We start from the raw sequence: 20,769 nt of genomic DNA, 5'->3' as shown, positions 1-20,769 counted from the left end.
AGATTCTTTAGGGGTCTACTGAGGAGGATCACATTAATGTAATTAATTTTCAAATAAAGAGAATATAGAGACATCTTAATCAATGTAGAAGAGAGAATCCTGTCCCCTCCATTTATTTGTTTCATATACATCAATATTTCTTCAGTTGTAATACAAAAAAAAAAAAAGTTAAAGACAAGTTATACAAACAGGAAACCTTCTCAACTAGCACTTTCATCAGTCCTCAATGCATTCGTTTTCTTTCAAAGCAACACCTTCTTATTTTAGGTAACCTGTGCTACCCCATCGCTTTAAAACCAATTAGCCGATTGCATCCACATTCCACTTCTGAAGTAGTATGCTGAATCATATGAAGGGGAAAAACCAACAGGTGCACCCATGATAGACTCCTGCTGTCCTGGGTAATGTGAACATGATTCCGAAGGGTTTTAAAAACTCACAAAAAACATTTCTGTAGGCATTTAATCCAGAAAGAAATCCTTTAGGAGAGCATGATCCCAGTCAAAACTCATTGATTTAACAATCAAAAATGTAAACCGTCCATTCTTGATCCAAACCCACAGCTCATTTACGTCCAATATTCCACCAAACGCTGTGGCTATGTGCGATGCTGGCTGACTGGGATAGAGTTCCATGTTGAATGAAATGTTCAAAGTTTATTTAGAACAGCATGTGGTTGTATTCTATGAGGCTGATGACTGTAGCTTGTTGTTATGAGACCTAGAGAATACAGAGAGAATGAGGTTAAGAGCCCTTTGGTTTTATTGAATATTCACAAATAAAACGAGACGAGTGGAAAATGAAATCTGCCGCATGGAAACATAAAAATAGCCTCAGGGGTTAAAGGAATGGCAGCCATGTTGGTGTAACAGACCGGGAATGACTTTCGGTCGTTTAAATTGACGCTGGTGTCAGATTAAATTTAGAAGAGATGAAAAACAAAACAAAAACATACCATTTAAACTTGATTTGAAAGCATGGTCCTTTATTTCAATTTCCTAATAAAAGGATTTAAAACTCTTGATTTCACTATTCTCAAGCCATCTGAAACCGTGTAGATTCTGCTCAACATTATGCATACATCATCAAATTCATTAGTCCTCTCAATGAAAACCTGGACAGATCAGCGAACCAGCTGAAACAAACATGTCGATAAGCACATTACAATAAAACTGAACAGAAGTCTTAAAATGTCTTTAATCAGCCAATCCATGAGATAAATATGATCATGCATCCATAAACATCATAAATAACATCATGTGACCAGCAAACGTAATGGGGTAAAATAAAACAAATACAAAAAAAAAAAAACAGGTTCAAATATGCACAGACAGCATTTCCCTTGATTTGTGTGTTCACAGTGCTTCAACATGGCTGCCGCTCTCTGATTGTCAAAGGCTTCACTGGAGTTTTGGCTTTTTTGACCAGTTTTTCATTCTCCAAACAGTTTTCACTTAAATGTACACCGGTTTCCGCTGTTAATAAAACAGCAAGTTCCATGATTCTCTAATAAAGAATGACTCCGCCCCTTCAGCCACTATGACTTATGACATCACAATCTGCAAGAAAGGACAATGGGTTGTATGAATGACATGCATGAAGAAGCACAAACACAAAAAAGTTATGTTGTCAGCATACTGTAGTTGAAATAAGGACAGAAATAAGAGGATGAAATGTGAGACAAAGAATTCAGAGATTAGATGATGACTACAGCCTCTGAATTAAACATATCTTCAAAGCAGAATCATTCATAGAGAGAAAAACAAAGTGAACAAAGACAAGACAGGCAGGCACAAGACAAAACTGGATGTATGGAAGCCAATGCAATGGAAAAGATACAAGAAAATAGTAAAATTAACACTAGAATAAACTACACTACAGTGACAAAGACACCTAAGAACATTCTTTTACCTGTAGTAAAACCGCTGTAACACACAGCCATTTGTGGCTTAAACCCATAATCAGTTTGACCAATTTGACCGATATTCATAATTTTGATTTGGTAAACAGTTTTTCACATCAACGGATTGGTCATTGTAAAACATTTAAAGGGACGCTACACTTTTTTTGGAAATAGGCTCATTTTACAGCTCCCCCAGAGTTAAACAGTTTTACCCTTTTCGAATCGCCGATTTTCTGATATTTAGAAGAATATCAGTAACCAGAAAGTTACCATAGTATCTATTTTTTCTACTATGGTAGTCAATGAGACCAGAAACTCTGTGGTTACTGATATTCTTCTAAATATCAGAAAATCGGCTGAATGGATTCGAACATGGTAAAACTCAACTGTTTAACTCTGAGGGAGTTGTAAAATGAGCCTATTTCCAAAAAAAGTGGCGTATCCCTTTAATGTATTGTTTGGATAACTCAAAATATGTAGCTAAATTAAAACAAAGATAAACATAGGAAATATTATTTAGCATATTATGTTACTACAGTAATTATAAGTATAGATACCGATAGCATATTATTCAGAACGATATCTTCAGATGCCAATAGTTTGATCATCTTAAAGAAAAATAAATCTTTTTAAAGTGTCGCATTCACTTTGACAGTCCTAAATTCAACACAAAAGAGATTTTCTGCAGTTTGACACATGTTTCCCACCCTCTTTTGATTGACAGGATATAATTGGCCCTGATCATCGGTTAAACAACAAGGCAATACATCACTAAATGATCGATTCGTTTGAAAAAGTAGGGGAAAAAACTATTAAAATCTGTTCAGCATAACAGTTATGAGACACCCAAACATTAGAATAATGGGTATTGGTCATAAAGTGATGTCGGTTCGCAACAACATGAGGGTGAGAGTATGACAAAACTTTAAATTTGGGTGAACGAATATCCTAACAATATCCTATGCTGCTCTATTGTGTGTGTAGGAGCAGACGTTACCTGCTTGCTTTGAAAGCTTTGAGTTTCTGTACAAAGAAAGACTCCAGGAACTCAGCACACTGGTAAAAAGGCGAGTCGCTGGGATTGTAGTAGCGGCAATTGTCGAAGATTTTGGTCATGTCCGCTACGAACTCTGTGAGTTTGCTGTAAAAGCGTTTCTGTATCCTCTCCTCCATCGTAGAGAGGTCTGAAGACAAAGAGGAAAATAATAAAACCAATTACTAAAAAATACATTAAAAATAAAAATATATGATTAAAATGGATCATTAATAATAATTAAAAAAAATCTAATTGGTGCAAATTGTTCAAAATATTGTTAACAAGTCATCTATAATATAGCGTAATATAATAAAGTATAATAATTTAGGAGCTACCTCTTTAAAATGTATAATATTCTTTATTACAAGTCAAAATTATTCTGGTCATACAAAAAAGCAGGAACAAAAACTCATACCCATCGGTTCCTTGATGATCCCATAATAATCTGGAGCATCATTCGGATCCACTGGTTCCAGGAATGGCCACGCCATCTTATGAGACTAACATAGAGGAAACATTTACAATGATTATAAAATTTGTTTGTGTTCCCAATAACTTCCATTATCATTTTTGACCATACAATGGTAAACAGCAGCCACAATATAAAAATATATAAAAATACTCAAAATCTGATTCTCAAATCTATGTAAGTGAATGTGTTTCTTTGTTTAAACTCCTTTTTAATGATCACGTTAGTCTGTCACCATGTTAGTTAGTGCAGCAGCCGGATTTACAACCCGTAAATTCAAACCAGCCATGAAACCGTATTTGTTTTCATACAAACCTGTAAGGAGCGCAGGATTCGCTTCAGCCCCTCATAGTCTTTATCTGTGAGTGGCGTCAGGACCGTCATGGCATCCTCCGTAGACTGGCACTGCGGGCACACATACTCGTCGATGTGTGTGGCTTCGCTCTGCAGGATGCCCACACAGCGCCCGTGGTACCAGTTCTGGCAGCGATCACAACCAATGTAGAACCTGAAGTAGAAGCAGGCAATATCATGTCAGAAAGCACGCTCCCACGTGTACCTTTCGAAATAAATGTGATGAAACTGCAGAAGCATGATTACTGCGACTCGTCGTATGGGGTTCTGCAGATGCAGTAGAGCTCCTCTGTGCTGCCCTCCTGAGCTCGTTTACATTCTGAACAGATGTAGTCATCCATCTTCTTGGCCTCTTTCTCGGTGATGCCCACACACTCGCCATGATACCAGTTAGAGCAGAGGTCACAACCAATGTAGAACCTGAGTCAAGAACACACCAACATTAGATTGGTACCACATCCAGAACCAGTTATATTTGTATGGCTTCAGTAGACAATTCTAACGTTATTTACATTTCTGAGTCTACAGACACTAATTTAAATTTAATTTTCTTACATAGTAGTTGCAAAATATGTCAAATCTAAATGTGAGACCATTTAAAAAAAATTTCTCTGATAAATGTTCAAACCAAGTAATACATTGAAATAATGTTCTTAAAGATTTTTTTGCTACTTGCAAAGTAGCCAAAGGAAACTAACTACACAAAACAAAAGTATAAAATATCTCTAGTATAATATCATTTTACACCAGATGTATTCATATCAAGTCTGATGCACAAAAATTAATTTGACATTATATTTAGAATTCTCTGCAAATTGCTTCTTTAATATCTTATAGTATGTTTACATTTTTCATGCCAAAAATCTCAGTGTAATTAAAGAAAATAAATAAATGATTCCTAACAGATAAAAAACACACCTGATAAATATGTATATTTCTGCGTTTTATTATTGTATGTTTATATTTTTATGCCAAAATACTCTTAGTAGTGTAACTAAAGAAAACAAAATTAATAATTACTAACAGATAAAAAACATGATAAATGGGTGTATTGTGTGGAAGTGTATTGCATTCACTTGAGGAAACAAAATCTACTCCATTTTTATGAATTAACGAATTAATTATGTCAGAATTACGAGATAATTTTTCATGGAAAAAAGTATTTGCTGTTTTTCCTGAATTAACGAGTTAATCATGTCAGAATTATGAGATATATTCTTCTTGAAAAACATTTTTTTCACTTCACTCTGTTTTTAGGAATGAATGGGTTTTTGAGATAATTAAGTCATTAATTTAGAAAAACAATTAAAGTAAAAACTTTTTTCCATGAAAAATGATCTTGTAATTCTGAGATAATTAACTCGTTAATTCAGATAAACAGAGTAGATTTATTTTATTTTTTTCAAGTGAATGCAATGGACGTCCGTAGTATTGTTTAGAAATGTAATATAAAAATAATATTTAAAAAAAACAAAAAACAAACATCGCATGATGAAAAGGTGTATTTTGTTTTAAAATATTATTGTATGTTTGGTAACACTTTATATTACATTGTCCTTGTTACACTTTACATAGTAATAACAGTAAATTAACAGTCAACCAAACCCTAATCCTACACAGTGCATGTTGTTAATCTTACCCAGTACTTAAATACATTGTAATAATGACACATTTAAATAAACAGTAACCTTATGTTAATATTTTCATGTCAAAATACACATAATAATGCAATTACAATAAATACATAAATAACACATAAAAACAACTGGAAAATAGATGGGTAAAAGGACAGTAAAAGTCTCATACTTAGACTCATCGTAGGGCGTCTTGCAGATGCAGTATAACTTGATGTCCCTCTTGTTGTCCTTTGAGGTAGTGGAGATCATCTTTTTGCGTTTGGACTTGGAGGCGGCGTCTCTCTCCTCGTCCCGCTTGCGTTTGTGTGCGGCGGAGGGTGAGGTGACCGTGGGCGCGTACGAGGAGAGACCGCTGTGCACGTGTGCGCTGACAGCCGCCGCAGCCTGAGCCGCCGCAGCCTGAGCTTTCTCCTTCTCTCGCCGGAGTTTAATGAGATCGCGCTTCAACTCCTCCTGCAATCAAAATAAATATGTAAACGCAGCTTCAGCTGTCTATTTGGCAACACTGATGCGGTGTGAACAGAGTGTGTGTGCGCGAGTAAATCTGAGACGTGCGTGAGAAATGAAAGCATGCGTCTTCATTGACAGATTCTCACTGCTAAGTGCTGTCATAAACGCCGCAGAACACTCATTAATAAATGCATATGACCCTTCAAAAATTTGTAGCCGGTAAGATTTTTTCAAAGAAGTCTCTTCTACTCACCAAAGCTGCATTTATTTGATCAAAAATACAAGATAAACAGTAATGTTGTGGAACATTATTAAAATTTAAAAAAAAAAAACATTTTTTATATATATACTTATGGATATTTCTGTTATGGAAAGCTAAATTTTCAGCATCATTTCTCCAGTCTTATTAGATAATTCTAATATGATGATTTGGTGCTCAAGAAACATTTCTAATTTCTCATTTCTATTTTTGGAAACAGTGAAATGTTCTTGATTTTGTTTAAAAGAACAGCATTCATTTGTTAGAAATCATGTGTAACATTAAAAATTCTTTACAGTCAGTTTTGATCAATTTATCCCAACCTTCTTTACAAAAAAAACCCTTGAAACCCCTACAAACATCTCGAATCAACTCAAACTCTCATATCAGTGCAAAACAGTAGAGTTTCCGCACTTCCCGATCCTCTCACCTGCACTTGCAGCTGCAGTTCTTTATCGAGCAGTGCTCTTTTCTTCAGGATATCAGCCTTGAGCTGCTCTTTGTGTTTGAAGAGCAGAGCCGACAGCTTGCTGGCGTTCTGCTTGCTGCGCTTTTGCTCCACAGACTCCTCCCGTTTCCTCTTTTTGGCCGCCTGCCGCTCGTCCTTATCGATTTTATCCAGGATGAACTTCATCACCTGGTTACAAACAATCATTCTGCCCAGACAGACAAAACAAACAAACAAATGATTTGGTTTCCATAAGTACAGTTTCAGTGGCTTATGGTTTATCTGCTGTGCACATGTAACAAATATAATGAGACTGAATAACGCTTCATGTTTTGTGGAATTTAAAATCCCTAATGTCATTAAAATTGTAATGACTTGGAAAGGTATAAATGGGGAAGAATGGAGATTGACATTGTTTACCTCTGGTTCTCCTCTCTTTCAGCAGGAGTCATGGTTTTCTTCTGTTTTAACTGCTCTATGGCCACATTCTGCTTCTGAGCCACCTAAGCGAAAACAGAGTGCGTTTAAGATTTGAAGAAAGAGAGCTCACCCGCGCTTCTTCCACAGCGCATGAGCATGGTTGCCAGATTGCAAATATTGCGTAAAACACTGGATTTTGGATTTTATTTGACAAAAAAGATATTTTGTTTTAGAACTACATTTTAGTCTCATTCTTCTTTCGTCAACGATATTGCATGTTGATGTAGTCACAGTTATCATTTAATGACGTTGGGGTCATCTTGTCTCAGAAAAAAGGTTGTCAATCAACATTAACGAAATTTACTAAGAAATTGTACACAATAAGAACATTTTTATTTAGTTAAATATATATATATATATATATATGTTTAAATATCTATTATAATTTGTCCATTATATGTATAAAAAATATTATGCATTATTTATAGGTACACATTCCCATCTTTATGTTATTGAATTTAGTGTTGTTTTTTGTTGCTTGTTTTATTCCCAAAACTATATTGTCCCTTGGGATCAATAAAGTTATCTGAAATATAACATAAGATGAGACATTTTAAAGAAATACAATTAAACTTTCATTGCTACCAATAAGAATTAAAATTACAATAATAAAATTTAAATTCAAATTTCAATCAATTAAATTTTAATCAACTAAGGCTCATTTACACATGCATATGAACGTAGTCTGACTTCATTCATAGGTAATGCCTCTAACTATAAAGAGAAATGATAGCAAATATCAAGCCAACTCGCTCTCAAAATTTGGTTGCAAATTCTATCAATTTCTGATCAAGATCATAATTTTAACAGAACCATATTTAGCACTCAAATCACAAACAGCCGTATACTGCTGCAGTGCGAACCAAAGTAGCCTAAAGTTGGCATAATACCCCATCTTTCTTAATGTCATTAAAACAACTTGAGTCACCTGTTTCTGTATCAGGTCGCTCTGGCTGACGTGCTGTTGGGCCTGCTCTCTCTTCGCCTCCTGCTGTTTCTTCTTCTGCTGCTGCTGCTCGCAGAGCTGCTGGATCCGCTGGAGCTGCTCCTGTACGCTGGCCGTCTGGATGGTCACCAGATTCTGGATCTGGTGCGCTTGGACTTGCCCTCCGCCCTGCTGCTGGATCTGAATGGGCAGTTGCAGTTTGATCTGCTGGGGCATCCCGGCTGTGTTCCCGGCCTGCTGGACCTGAGCTTGAATCTGGGCCGCTACCTGACTCTGGATGTGGGAGATGACCTGCTGCTGGAGCCCGGGTACGCTGAGGAGCTGCGGGGGGAGCTGGATCTGGGGCTGGACTTTGGTAACGGTGGTCTGGGTGACAGGGAGGGTGGTGATCTGCTGTGGAGGTGCGGTGGCCGTCACCTGTGCTATCTGAGGGACAGGGACAGATACAGGTGTAGGGGGCGGGACTGATGTTTGAGGAAGGACCTGGGGCTGAGGTCGGAGCTGTACGGGCGGGTGGGGTTGTAGAGGTGGAGTCGGTTGGGGAACGATTGCGGTTGGGACCGGGGTGTGTATGTGCTGGACTGGCTGTGATGGAGGCAGAGATGGTGTGGGAGGAAGTGTGGTTGGAGGTTGGGGCTGTGGAGCAAGACGAATAGCTAGAAAAAGAGAGAGAAAATATATTAGAACTTAAAACACTCATTGTGAGCAAAGCTGATCATAGAGACCCTTGGTGCCATTGGTTAAACTATCTACTTAGGTTTACAAAGCTTTTAAGAAACAGCCCTGAACAGCTAAAATACACAAAACAAGTAAAGAAAAGAGTAATTAAACAGTTCCAAATATTCAGAATTTGACAAAACTAGTAGGCATCTAGGTAATCTGTGCAGGAAGTTCAAGTGTCATCACTTTTTTGGCTTCTGCGTTTTGCTGGCTTAAGAAGACTTAACATTGCCAGACAAATTCCATACTGATGCTGTGTGAAAACTGGAAAGTGTCTAATAAAATCTCACCTGGTTGAATGGGTGCTGGAGTTGTGCTGGTGACGGCAGCTGGTGCAGCTGTGGCTGGGACGCCTGATGAGGTGGTTATGGCGGGGGCTGCGGGGGCAGACACTGGTGCAGGGGCCATGGGAGTGAACAAGAAACGCTGGACTTGGCCATTGGGCATGGCTGCCTGCATGAGCTGCTGACCGGGCCCTGGGATGACCGTCACCCCCTGAGGAATGACCTGCAGCTGGCCGGTGGTCTGACCTTGCCCTTGGATCACTACTGTCAACCCTTGGTTCCCTCCCTGAAGAGCAAAAGCATAAGTTTATTTCAGTCGTAAGTAACAATCAATAACCTTGACTTAAGGTTAAGTGTCTAAATGCGGCTACAGAAGTTTTCGGGACATTAAACATCATAACGGGTAAACATCTACTTTGTCTGCAAGCTATTCTTTTCTAAAACTTTCAAGGATTTTTTTTTTTAAATAAAGACAAAAAGGGATGTTGGACCTTTAGTTTTGGTGATGTTGAAGTCATCTGACCACGTTGTAGCTCTTTAATAGTCTAAGTTTCGATTTTTACTTCTGCGGATTAATGCTTCAAAATTCCTAAAAGCTGTGTTCACTTGTGAAAATTATCATAATGAACAAAACATGTAGAAATCATAAACTTTTTTTCTGCAATACTCCCAAAGCCAATGGGAAAAACCTATTGGGTTTTTGTCGAGGGACCCAGGGTGATCCTGACTACATCACTGCAGCGCTCTATAATGTGCACAGTAGGGGTGTCACGATTCCTCAAATCTTCGATTCGATTTAATTTTCGATTCGATTCTCGATTTTAACTTTTTTTTAAAGCACAGGTTGCAATGCAATATTTTATGCAATATAATATCTGACCTTTGTTCGCAATGTACCACACTACATTGTCAAATTTAAAATATGTATTAACAACATAAAGGGCTTATAATATAATAAAATAACCTGTCATAGTTTCACTTTTGTAACTGCAGTCTTCTTCATAGAAGATGACATTCAAGTTCACAAAACAAACAAACAGTTGTTGGTTTAACAGATCTGTTTTTGTGGTGCCTGCGGAGATGCCCTGCCATGTTAGTCATGCTGCAAGTGGAAGAATATGGTACACACACATACTGTGGCTTTTTTGAAGAGCGACATTGTCATCATAACTGGAAATCCAGAATACTTTCACACCAGAGGGGGTTCAAGTTTTGTCGATGGGTCTCCTGCATCTGCAGTTGCCATGCTATCTTTTGACTGGCTGTAGCTAAGTTAGAGGAGGTTGACTCGCAGCACTTCAACACGCGTTTTTTTCGTGACAAGGGGGCTTGACAGCATAGACAATTCCATTTTTTAATTCATAGTTGGAGATTGCGACTTAATTTCACAGAATATTAAGTGTATTTAAGAATATTAAATGTCGTGCACAGAATAACAGGGCACAATGAGAACATTAAAATCTGCGTTAATGGAAGTAAATAAAGGTCCATTTGAAATGCATGCTGATTTAAAACTGGTACAAACCTGAGCCCCTTGGGTGAGCTGAGTGAGCTGGGCCAGAGTGAGTTTCACCTGACCCTGCTGTGGTCGGGGAGAAGAGGCCGTCTGTGGGGTCTGGGGTTGATTTGGTGTGGAGAGGCGAGGAGGAGTGCCCACCACCTGAGTGCCCACACTTGTTTGCACTGGCTGTTGCACTTGACCTGCGTGATATAAATCACAAATCACACTCAGAAATGATTTAGAAAACTGTAGAGTATTCAACAGAGTTGGGCATAAGTTACTGTGGACATCACATGGTCACAAAGTAGCCTTCTGCTGTCAAACATTTTGGTTTAATGGCCACTAATTAAATGAAACCCCATCATTTCCTGTCTCTTCCCTACTTTCCTAAAGAAACCCATTAAAAGTAATGTTAAAAACTAATTTCCAGGACAAATCCATGTTGAGTATACCTTGCTGAACCATCAGGGGTGTGCGAATGATAGTCTTCCCCAGGGTGGTGGCCTGTTGCAGGGGAGAGCGTATCACAGTCATCCCTGGTCGTAGAGTGGTTCCAGTCGTTAGGACCTGGGCATAAATGAGTAAATTAAACATTGTTGCAGGAACACAAATGTTGAGTTGACCAGAGCGGATCATTTTAGTGAGAGTTCATACCTGCTGCGTGGAGGTGGTTGTGTTGGGTCTGATGTTAATGGTGGCCGTACGGGGCTGGAATGGAGGGAATGACTGTGCGGTGGCCGTTGTGCTTGATGGAATGATGCCCACCACCTTCTGCTGTACCTGTACCAAACCTGTTGAGACAATGAGTAGATTTAGTTTGCTCCAAGAGAACTGCATTACATAGATACAAAACTATTCAAAAGTTTGGGGTTGGTAATATTTTTAAATGTTTTTGGAAAAAATCTCTTATGCTCACCAAAGCTACATTTATTTGATACTAAATACAGTAAAAACGTTGTGAAAAATGTAAACTTATTTTTTTAATTTTTATATATTTTCAAGTGTCATTTTTTTCCTGTGATGTAAAGCTGAATTTTCAGCATCATTACTCCAGTCTTCAGTGCCACATGACACGATCCTTCAGAAATCATTCTGATATGATAATTTAATGCTCAAGAAACATTTATTATCATCAATATCAAAATGGCATAAAATTTTAGTGGAAACCATAATATATTTTTCAGGATTCTTTGATGAATTGATCATAATTTATTTGATATTTAAATCTTTAAATGACATTAAAAATGTTTTACTTTAATTTATTATTTTTATGCATAAGCATAATAGATGTGCATATGCATAATAGATTATTTTAATGCATCCTTGCTGAATAAAAGTATTAATTCCTTAAAAATAAAAAGTAAAAAAAAAAGCAAAAAAAAAAAAAAACCCTCATTGACCCCAAACTTTTAAACAGTAGTGTATTGATATCAGAATAAGAGTATTTGACTTGTAATGTTAAAGTTTAAGTGTTTTCCAAACAAAAATGAAAAATGAAAAAAATTTGTTTGAAAACCAAACAAATTAGCACAAAATAAAGAAAGAAAGGAAGAAAGAAATCCTTTGTATTTAACCATGACAACCAACTGAATTGAAACTGAATTTGCAAAAAGGACGTAGAGCTTTGTACCAAACTTTATGGGATGTTCACAATGACAGCAATTAAACTGAATGTTTCCTTCAACTCTCATTGAAGCTAAATGACTTTCAGCTGTTTTTTTTGCAGCAAACTGCTGCAAGTCTGAACAACCTTTTAGATAAACTAACAGGCAGCATTAAGTGACCCATGCACACGGTATGCCGTTCATCATTAGAAACGAAGTAAAAAATAAACGTCATTTAAGAATATGGTGCCGATATTATGCCTCTCTGCGAATCTGCGTGCAGGCAGGCCTAACTTGAAACAAAAACCACATGCCAATGATGTTGGAGGCCTGCCGTACCTCCTTGCGTGGTTGGCACGTTCACTGTGACTATCTTGCTGTTGGCTGGAACAGGTAGTTTAGCGGTGATGACACTGCCGGCCATCGACCCAGCAGCAGCGATGTGGAACGTTTGCCCAGACGTGGAGGCGCTACTCGCCGCCACAGTCACAACCGAACTGGTAGAGACTGTAAGACACAGGTCTGATCACCACCCTAGCACATACATCTCAATCAGGTAATACAGCAGCGGTTGCATCCAAGTAGAGCCCGACCGATAAAGGATTTTGAAGGCCGATACCGATACAAATATTTGTTGGTTTTAAAATCCGATATTCCGATATATCGGCCGATATTTTATTTATTTATTTCAGAAACGCGCAACAAAACATTAACAGATTTGCCTAACATTAGTTATTTGTAGTTATTTAAGAGTTTTAACTAAAATAATATGATAATGCATTTTAATAAGAAACTTGTTTCTTTTATTGTCACAACAGAACAGACTAATAATAGTGGTATTAGCTAGCTTTGTGGTTAGCTAGTCTATGATGAGCCATAATTTAGCAATGGATTACGTCATACTGCAAATTGTAAAACATACATTTTCAATATAACAGGCTAAGGAGAGATGATGCGTCTCATTGCTATAACTGTCACGCGCTATTAAAGAAATACTTCAGTCACATTGACAAAAGTTAAAAGGACAGTCAGACAACTACACTGTAACAACGTAACGTAACTATTACTAGCTAATTCAGCTTCACTCTCAAATTATTTAACAGCACCAAAACTGGACATGTTGGTCACAAATTTTGTCATGCTTATTTGAGTTAAGAGAACTGATGGGGATGTTCTTTTAATTGTTATATTCAAGCAATGTACGTCTCGTGACCAACTCAACGAGTGTTGCCAACAGGGACGGTGTAGAGTGCCCACTGGTGGACAAACTGTACAACTCCAACCCTCATGACATGGTTCAAACGTGTTTCATCCGTTTTTATTTTATTTTTGAAATATTAATTTATCGGCCATTATAACTGCCGATACCGTTAGTTTGGAAAATGTCTAATATCGGCCGATAATATCGGTCTGGCTCTACATCCAAGTACGCCACGGACAACGAACGTCGATGTCAAGCACTAAACACACCACTACAAAGAAGCTTACCAAAAAAAAAAATTCTGCTAATTTTCAATCAAATACACTGACGTGCAAAAACACAATACAACATCATCTGAACTAAAGTCATCAAGAACTGTAATTAACCATGCATCCTCATAACATTTTAAAGACTAACCTGAACTGCCTTGTTGGCCCTGCTTGACCCAGGAAGCAAAGGACTGTTGGAAGTTCTTGTTTTGCTGGAATGTCACCGGAGAGCCCAGCTTGGTGGTCATTACCACTTTTGGCGCTGAAGTTACCTGACCGCTAATAGAGCCCACCACCACCTTCTGAGTAGTGGTGCCAGGGGTCGTAGGGGTGCTGGTCAAGGTGGATGTGGTGCTGGTGGTGCTAGGTTTTTGCTGTTCCAACCGTTTCTGCAAGATAACCATCGAAAAAATGTACCATGACAATAAAAAACAAAGATACGATGCAATAAGATAAACAAACAAGACATAATCAGCCAAAACAAAACTATTAAAATTAAGAACACACACAACCAATCTGAGAGTTAAATAATCATTACAGGCAACAATCAATCATAAGGCCCATTGGAAAGAACACTCATTTCTTTTAGCATTGTGCCCCTGGTTAAGAGGGGCGCCCCAGGTGGGCACATGTCTACATTCCCACCTGCTGGGCTGCCAATCTCTGATGCTTTAGCTGAGCTTCCAATTGGGCCTTGACCTCCTCTGCTTTCTTCTGCACACTAACCTTAGTTGGGTCAGCCGCTTGTGCCTTTTCCCTCTCAACCCTGTCAAGTCAGAAGGTTTGAAAATCTTTAAAAGAACAGAAAACTTGGGACACACTGACTATTGGGAGACATACAAATTGGTAATTGCGTAAACATCCACAGGAAATAACATCCTACAGTTTTTATTATCAATAAAATATTATATTTGAAAATGCATGTCTACATGTCAATATTTGGAAATGCTTATCTACAACCATCCTTGATCCAAAATATTTCACATTAGAGAAAGATTTGATGGAGCGTTTGCCAGATGAGTATCTCAAGGGAATCAGTATGTTGCATTATGAGGGCGTGCAAATTCACAAATACAACAGGAAAAAGAGGGAATTCCCACCTTTCAGTAAAGGCTCGAATCTCCCAGAGTTCCAGATCTTCCTCGGCCACCCAGGTTTCGATCACAACAGGCCCTGTCTGCTTAGCCGGTTCTGGCTTCTTTGGTCTCAGAGCACTTGACCGAAGGCCTTTCCTTTGAGGTGTGGGAGTCTCTGCTCAAAGGAATGATGGACAGACCAAATATCAGCAGTGTTTCGGGTCATTCCAGCCTTGCATTATAGAAAACTATCCATGTCTGAAAACAATGGACTAATCGGTTGCCTGGCATAAGGACTCATTGAGTCACCATTACCTTTGGGAGTCTCAGGTACCCCAAGGGGACAAATAATCTTCCTGATGCAATACTCTGAACGAATGCCATAAGGACCAACATCTCTCCGCTTTATGATCTCCGTGGTGGTGATATCAGTGTCAGATGTCTCTGTTAAGTTACACAAAAATGGTTGAGCACTGACTTTTTAAAGTTCCTCATGAATGCCAAAGTGATTTTAAACTGGTTAAAGGCCAACCTGTTCGCGTTGTCCCTCCTGTGGGTGAGGGTTTCACAGACATGTCATCCCATCTGAGGCAGGCCCAAAGTAGCCTTAGCATTAGGCTCACTCCTGCCAAAGACCTCACTGTCTGGAGCCGGTATCTGTATGAAAGAACATAATTGTATTCATACAGCTCTCATAAGCCTATTTGGTTTTTTGGGGACTAGTACTGCTCTTCAAAATGTTCATAAATGGACAGCTAGCATCAATAGCCCGGTCTTTCCTCCGAACACAAAATTAACCTTGAGGAAATATTTGAAAACTAATTGGGACCAAGAACATAAGGTATTTTGTTGCCTATTCCTGCACTATTAAGGAAACTAGTAGATTAATTAAATAAACTAGATTCCAGTACACATTCTCTGAACAAAAGTGAGTGGTTCTTGAAGCTAAACCTGCCCCAAAACTACTAAGGGGTTGCCAGTGCATTAAAGTAAAGTTACCAAGTTGTTCAAATTAGATTTTAGTGCACTACAACATGGTTGCCAAAATGTTCTCAGTGGTTGTAGGACATAGGTAGGTTATTACTGGCCCAAGTCAAAATAGCCCACCCCAAGACTCGACGAAATTCTGGTCCCATACGGCTTAGGACAATGAGAGTAGGGCTGGGTATCGATTCACATTTCAATTTCGATTCGATTTCGATTCACAAGCTCTCAGTTCGATTCGATTTCGATTCAATTTTCGATTTCGATTCCTGATTTGATTCTCGATTCGACTATAATGAAGATGTAATATAAATCCTATATTTATAAAAAAGAACAGTGGACATAAGTTTACTAGTGGTTAATTAATACAAGGAAATTAAGAGCCATAAACCTGTATATAAAACTCTTTTTATTTACTAAATGCATACAAAGAATAAACAGGATTTTGATGCAATATACAAAAAAAGTCAGAACAGTCGCACAGCTTGATCAAACAGTATCATGTTATTTTATGTTTAAGATAGATATAGATAAATAAATATATAAATATTTAGACATTTTTTTTACATTGATCTTACCTAAATGGTAATGTAATTTCACTGTAACGTTACTGTGCACGCAGTGAAAGACATCTCTGAGAGTGCGCGAGCACGGGATAGTTTAACATTGCTTGTAAAACTTAAAAAGACGTGAAAATGATAAACGTTAGTTACGATCACAGGTTACGATGCAATGCTGGCCCGATTGTTAAGTGAATATTCTGTCATGTCCCGACTGCTAAACGCGTGTGTGTATCGACAGCTGCAGCGCTTGCCTAGTGCAGAGAGACGAGAAGATGCAGCACCGCGTCCACGAGCCCTTTATATGGAAAAAATCGATTCGTGGCCGTTGAGAATCGATTTTGAATCGAACACATTTTAAAAAACGATTAATCGAAAAATCGATTCTTTTGCCCAGCCCTAAATGAGAGTCTATGATTTTCATATATTTTCTCAAACACAAGGCAAAAAACATGAGTCTGATTGCCAAATGAAGAGATGGCACATCTTTTCCTTTACAAGACACAAGATTTGAAGTATAATCCCTGTCCATAGAACAAAAAGTTAACACTTGAGTTTAAGGGCTTGATTAGGGATAGAACTAAACTAGGAAAGTGTCCCTTTCATGAGCAGGAATGGACACCCCTACCCGATGACTGCTTTATCAATTAATTCAAGTGTTTAGAAAGATAACATGAAACAGGGAAAAATAATATAAATAAATATACCTCCATGTGATCCCAAATGTTGGTCGTGGGGATGGGTAGGGCCAAATGTCCAGGGCTGGCTTGGCATTATAGTTAAAGATAGGAACTTCACGGATACCACCACGCCTTGCTAGTTTCTTCAGCTCATCATTGGGAAGCACAAAGATACTCTTCTTGCTACTCTTGGTCACAAACTTGCGGTACGAGGGCAAGGCTGTGCCGGACCGCGTTTTCTTGGTGCGAGAAAACTTTAACAGTCGTACCCTGTCCCTGGTGGAATATTCGTGACTCACTGTCATAGATTTTACAGTGGAACCACTAGGACTCACCATGGTATCGGTCAGTGTTTTTGTGACAGTGGTCAAACACTCTTTTGTTAGAGTAGCTTCCTGGGGTGAGTCTGTAACCTGTGTAACAGTGGTAGTTGTAGTGGAGAGTGTCGAAACAGAGCTGGTAGACTCCACCTTGGAATCTGTTGGTACAGGTGTACTGATCCCGTTATTGGAAGCAAGACCATCACGTGAGGTCAACACCATGCGGGACGCTGTGGATACTGTGGTTGTAGTTGTCGTGACTTGAGTAATGACGGTCGTAGTCTCGCTAACGCTGTTGCTGTTTTCGGTGAGGTCACTACTTAAGCTGGACTCTTCCGCTGAAGGGACGGGAGAAGGAACAGGAGGCTTTGCCTCATCAACGTGCATTGGCTCTATCTTTGAGCTATGACTAGGCACCTCGGATCTTGCATTCGGCTCGGAAGCTACAGAAGAAGGTTCAGGTACAGCAGAAGAAACCGAAGAGCCTATAGATTCTTCAACGTTGTTTTCCAACTTGGCCACTTTCTGAGGTGGTGGATAATCGGGATCAAGCTTGGTAACCCCTTTATTCTCATCCGAATTGAGCTGAGGAATAGTGCTATTAGTCCATTCTTTAAGACACTCTTGAGTGGCGTCACCATTCAATAGCGACTTCACAGGTTCCTTTGGTGGTATTGCTTTAATCTCCTCCGCAACGGTATTGGTTAGCTCCTTTGTGTTAACATTATCAGTCAAAGTCTTACATTCTGGGTCAACAGGACCATCCTTCCCATTTACTTGCACAGGCAAAGCTCTCTTTACATCTAGGTCATTTTCATTGTTTTCAATGATGTCCTTTCTCTCAGAGTCTTCGGGTGGGCACGCAACTTCTGTAACGGTTTTCTCAGGTTTAGCGTTCAAGCTGAGACTTTGATCCAGACTTTGAGAGTTTCCATTAAGCTCGGACATTGCTACCCTACTGGCGGTCTTGGGTTCAGGTTCTGTCAACTTCTGCTCATGTTCTTTAGGGGCTAAGTCACCCGAGTCATTTAATCTGACATCCAGGATATTCTTCTGTCCTGAAGTGTTTGTCTTAGCCTGTTCTTCCTCCTGGTTAAAATCAAGCTTTTTGACCACATTGTCTTTTTCTTGGATTACTAGACATGCTACTCCCTCAGTCTGTCTAGACTTTGGAGTTTCAGAGATAGATCCTTCAATCTTAATCTTTTGATCTTGAGCAGCAATGGTAATCTCTTTGTTTTCCAATAATTTCTCTGTAGAGGGTTTAGACATGATTCCCTGCTTGAGTTTCTCAAGCCTCTGCTTCTCTTCTATGGTGAACTGTTTGACCCGCCTCTCCAAAAGGCCATCAAGTTTTGATGCCTTGATTTTCTTGTATGCCGTGCGTAGCAAGAAGCCTTCACTAACGTTCACAACATCATGCCAGAAGGACTGCAGGGGTTGATTAGGAGCACCATCCTTGGCCACCTCACTATCCGAAGGCTCTCTTTTTAAAGGAGAGGCATCAGATGAGGCATTTGTAATGTTAGCTACAATAACGAAAAAAAAAAAAAAGACTCATTAGCAACTGTTCCACCTTACAACGCAAATATTTTTACGCATTCAAATTCTAGTCAATACATGCTTTATTATTTCTGGGCTGTGAAAATGAACAGTAAAACTTTGCAAATACCTTTTTCATCATTTACAGAGTTTGAAGTGCTGGTGTCCATTTCTTCCACGGATTCATTTTTCTCATCATCCTTCTCTTTAATCGTTTCATTCTCTTTTTCTTCATCTTGTTCTTCATCTTTTAAAACATGATCTTTTTCCAACGACAGCTTTTCTTCAGAATAATCCGGGGATGTGTCCTGGACGTTATCCTTTTCAGGCACATTTTCAGAGGAAATTTCATCTGTTTTAACCAAAGTTCTTGGTGTTTCTGAAAGAGATGCCTGATTGTCCATTCCAGTTTTAGCTGCTGAAAAAAAAAAAAGTTTCATCAGACAAATTTGGGAAAAAAACAACTTTTTCTTGTTTCCTAGATAGTTCAATTACATTTTCTAGCATTCTGTACTAGCAAACAACTCACCCTCAATTGCTTTCCGGTAATTGACGTTGGTGTTTCCAGGTAGCTTTGTGAAAAAGCGATGGACGTGCGTCTTACTCACCCAGCTCCAACCTCCATACCCAGTTACTCTGTACTCCTCACCTTTCTGCTTCCACACCTACAGAATATGTTTGAACAGTTACTGAATGCCTTCAACTCAAATGTTGAAGCTGATGTAATTTCCTAAAATGTTCAAACAAAACGTTCAAGCTGGCAAGTATTCAGATGTACCTGGTGTTTGATGGGGAAAGTGTACTTCACCCATGTGGCCTGCTGCATAGTCTCTTCATCCTCTAGTTTTTTCTCTCTCTTTTTCACCTTCTCCTTCTCTTCCCGTTCAACAGAGGTCATGCGATGAAACCTGCGGAAAAAATGAGGCACAAAAAAAGGAAAAAGAAAGATCACCAAAACTGGGACATAAAGGTGACTCGTTGTACATTTTTGGGAAGCCTCCAGCACAGAATTTGCTGAAGTAAAAAAATGGATGATTTTGGGTTTAGAAACAATAATGTGCAGAAATACATTACTGGATGGAGGTTTTGTAATCCACACATGCAAAAAAGCATTCAATTTACCTGACAATAAACTGCACATAACAATTGTGCTAGCTTAAAGCCAACAAATTGATATTGAGAATTGTGTGGTTTTTTTATACAAAATTCCTAAGCCCTTTCTGACTGCAAATCCTTCCAAAGCTTTCAAGCTACATCCACCAAACACAACCCAGACATGAATTGGGTTATTATGACTTTACTTACTGATTTGAATTTTTTTTCCTAAGCAGAATATCAAACAATCCCAAAATCACATACTTCCTATTCTGATTTATTAATCAGATTTTTTTTAATCTAAATGCATATCTCTGGAATGATGTAAATTGACAATGTCCAGATGTAAATTGACAATGTCGATGATGATTTCAAACTCAAATTTGATCACAAACACTTTAAACTGTTCATCTATGGACCTATCTGTCTGGCCTGTATGACTTTCAAACTACAACTTTTGAGTTTTTTGATATTTATATAATACTTTTACATGTATACTTTAACTATTTTATACTTTTAGAGGATTTGTAATGGCTGCTATTATAGGAAGACTTTTGAAACAGCTATAGCATCAGATGCCATAACTAAAGCGGCGTTGTCTATCCTACCCAGCTCAAACGGGCAACAGGTCGAATGAACTTCACTGTCTGCACTCGCATTGGAGGTCACCATATTGTATTCGTGGTGCAATTCTGTATAAATTAGCGTCAAAAGATTGTAGGTTTTTTTAAACTGACCTTGTGTGACCTAGAGAATCCTTCCACATAGGGAGCATGACCACAGGTTTGATTGCACACTCCAGAATGGCCAAAGCTAAAGCAAACTCTCTCGCCTTGCTGCACATTTGGACAGCCTTTATCCAGTTTGACCTACAGCAACAGAAAAGGTCACAAGATGACATGGTTAATTGCTTCTTCTAGGAAACTTTAGCATATTTAAAATAAAATAAAA

The 20,769-nt window shown here is 38.6% G+C and overlaps 1 protein-coding gene across 7 annotated transcripts in view; it reads right to left on the bottom strand.

The window, feature by feature from the left end:
* Positions 1-79: 79 nt before the first annotated feature.
* Positions 80-20,769, bottom strand: part of bptf (bromodomain PHD finger transcription factor) — a 30,351-nt gene continuing 9,661 nt past the window's right edge. For 2 of the 7 annotated variants that reach the window (XM_039650936.2, XM_039650937.2), the window contains exons 9-32: positions 20,556-20,687; positions 19,502-19,631; positions 19,253-19,388; positions 18,854-19,141; positions 16,889-18,710; positions 15,170-15,294; positions 14,953-15,081; positions 14,662-14,812; positions 14,207-14,327; positions 13,710-13,950; positions 12,431-12,598; positions 11,142-11,278; positions 10,940-11,054; positions 10,512-10,687; positions 8,993-9,272; positions 7,965-8,638; positions 6,977-7,059; positions 6,539-6,764; positions 5,569-5,852; positions 4,009-4,182; positions 3,724-3,916; positions 3,355-3,439; positions 2,901-3,087; positions 80-720 (exon numbers count right to left, since the gene is read on the bottom strand). In XM_039650936.2, the coding sequence (XP_039506870.2) occupies positions 684-720; positions 2,901-3,087; positions 3,355-3,439; positions 3,724-3,916; positions 4,009-4,182; positions 5,569-5,852; positions 6,539-6,764; positions 6,977-7,059; positions 7,965-8,638; positions 8,993-9,272; positions 10,512-10,687; positions 10,940-11,054; positions 11,142-11,278; positions 12,431-12,598; positions 13,710-13,950; positions 14,207-14,327; positions 14,662-14,812; positions 14,953-15,081; positions 15,170-15,294; positions 16,889-18,710; positions 18,854-19,141; positions 19,253-19,388; positions 19,502-19,631; positions 20,556-20,687 (6,094 nt within the window). In that variant the 3' untranslated portion in view covers positions 80-683. Of the gene's footprint in view, positions 1,560-2,900; positions 3,088-3,354; positions 3,440-3,723; positions 3,917-4,008; positions 4,183-5,568; positions 5,853-6,538; positions 6,765-6,976; positions 7,060-7,964; positions 8,639-8,992; positions 9,273-10,511; positions 10,688-10,939; positions 11,055-11,141; positions 11,279-12,430; positions 12,599-13,709; positions 13,951-14,206; positions 14,328-14,661; positions 14,813-14,952; positions 15,082-15,169; positions 15,295-16,888; positions 18,711-18,853; positions 19,142-19,252; positions 19,389-19,501; positions 19,632-20,555; positions 20,688-20,769 lie in introns of all 7 variants that reach the window. The other 5 variants (XM_039650938.2, XM_039650939.2, XM_039650940.2 and 2 more) reach the window with 5 other exon arrangements.

Source organism: Pimephales promelas, chromosome 3, assembly GCF_988280905.1.
Source record: "Pimephales promelas chromosome 3, fPimPro1.hap1.1, whole genome shotgun sequence".
In the NCBI taxonomy this organism is placed as follows: Eukaryota; Metazoa; Chordata; class Actinopteri; order Cypriniformes; family Leuciscidae; genus Pimephales; species Pimephales promelas.
The sequence above is the reverse complement of the archived record's forward strand: the minus strand, read 5'-3'. Positions and strand labels throughout refer to the sequence as shown.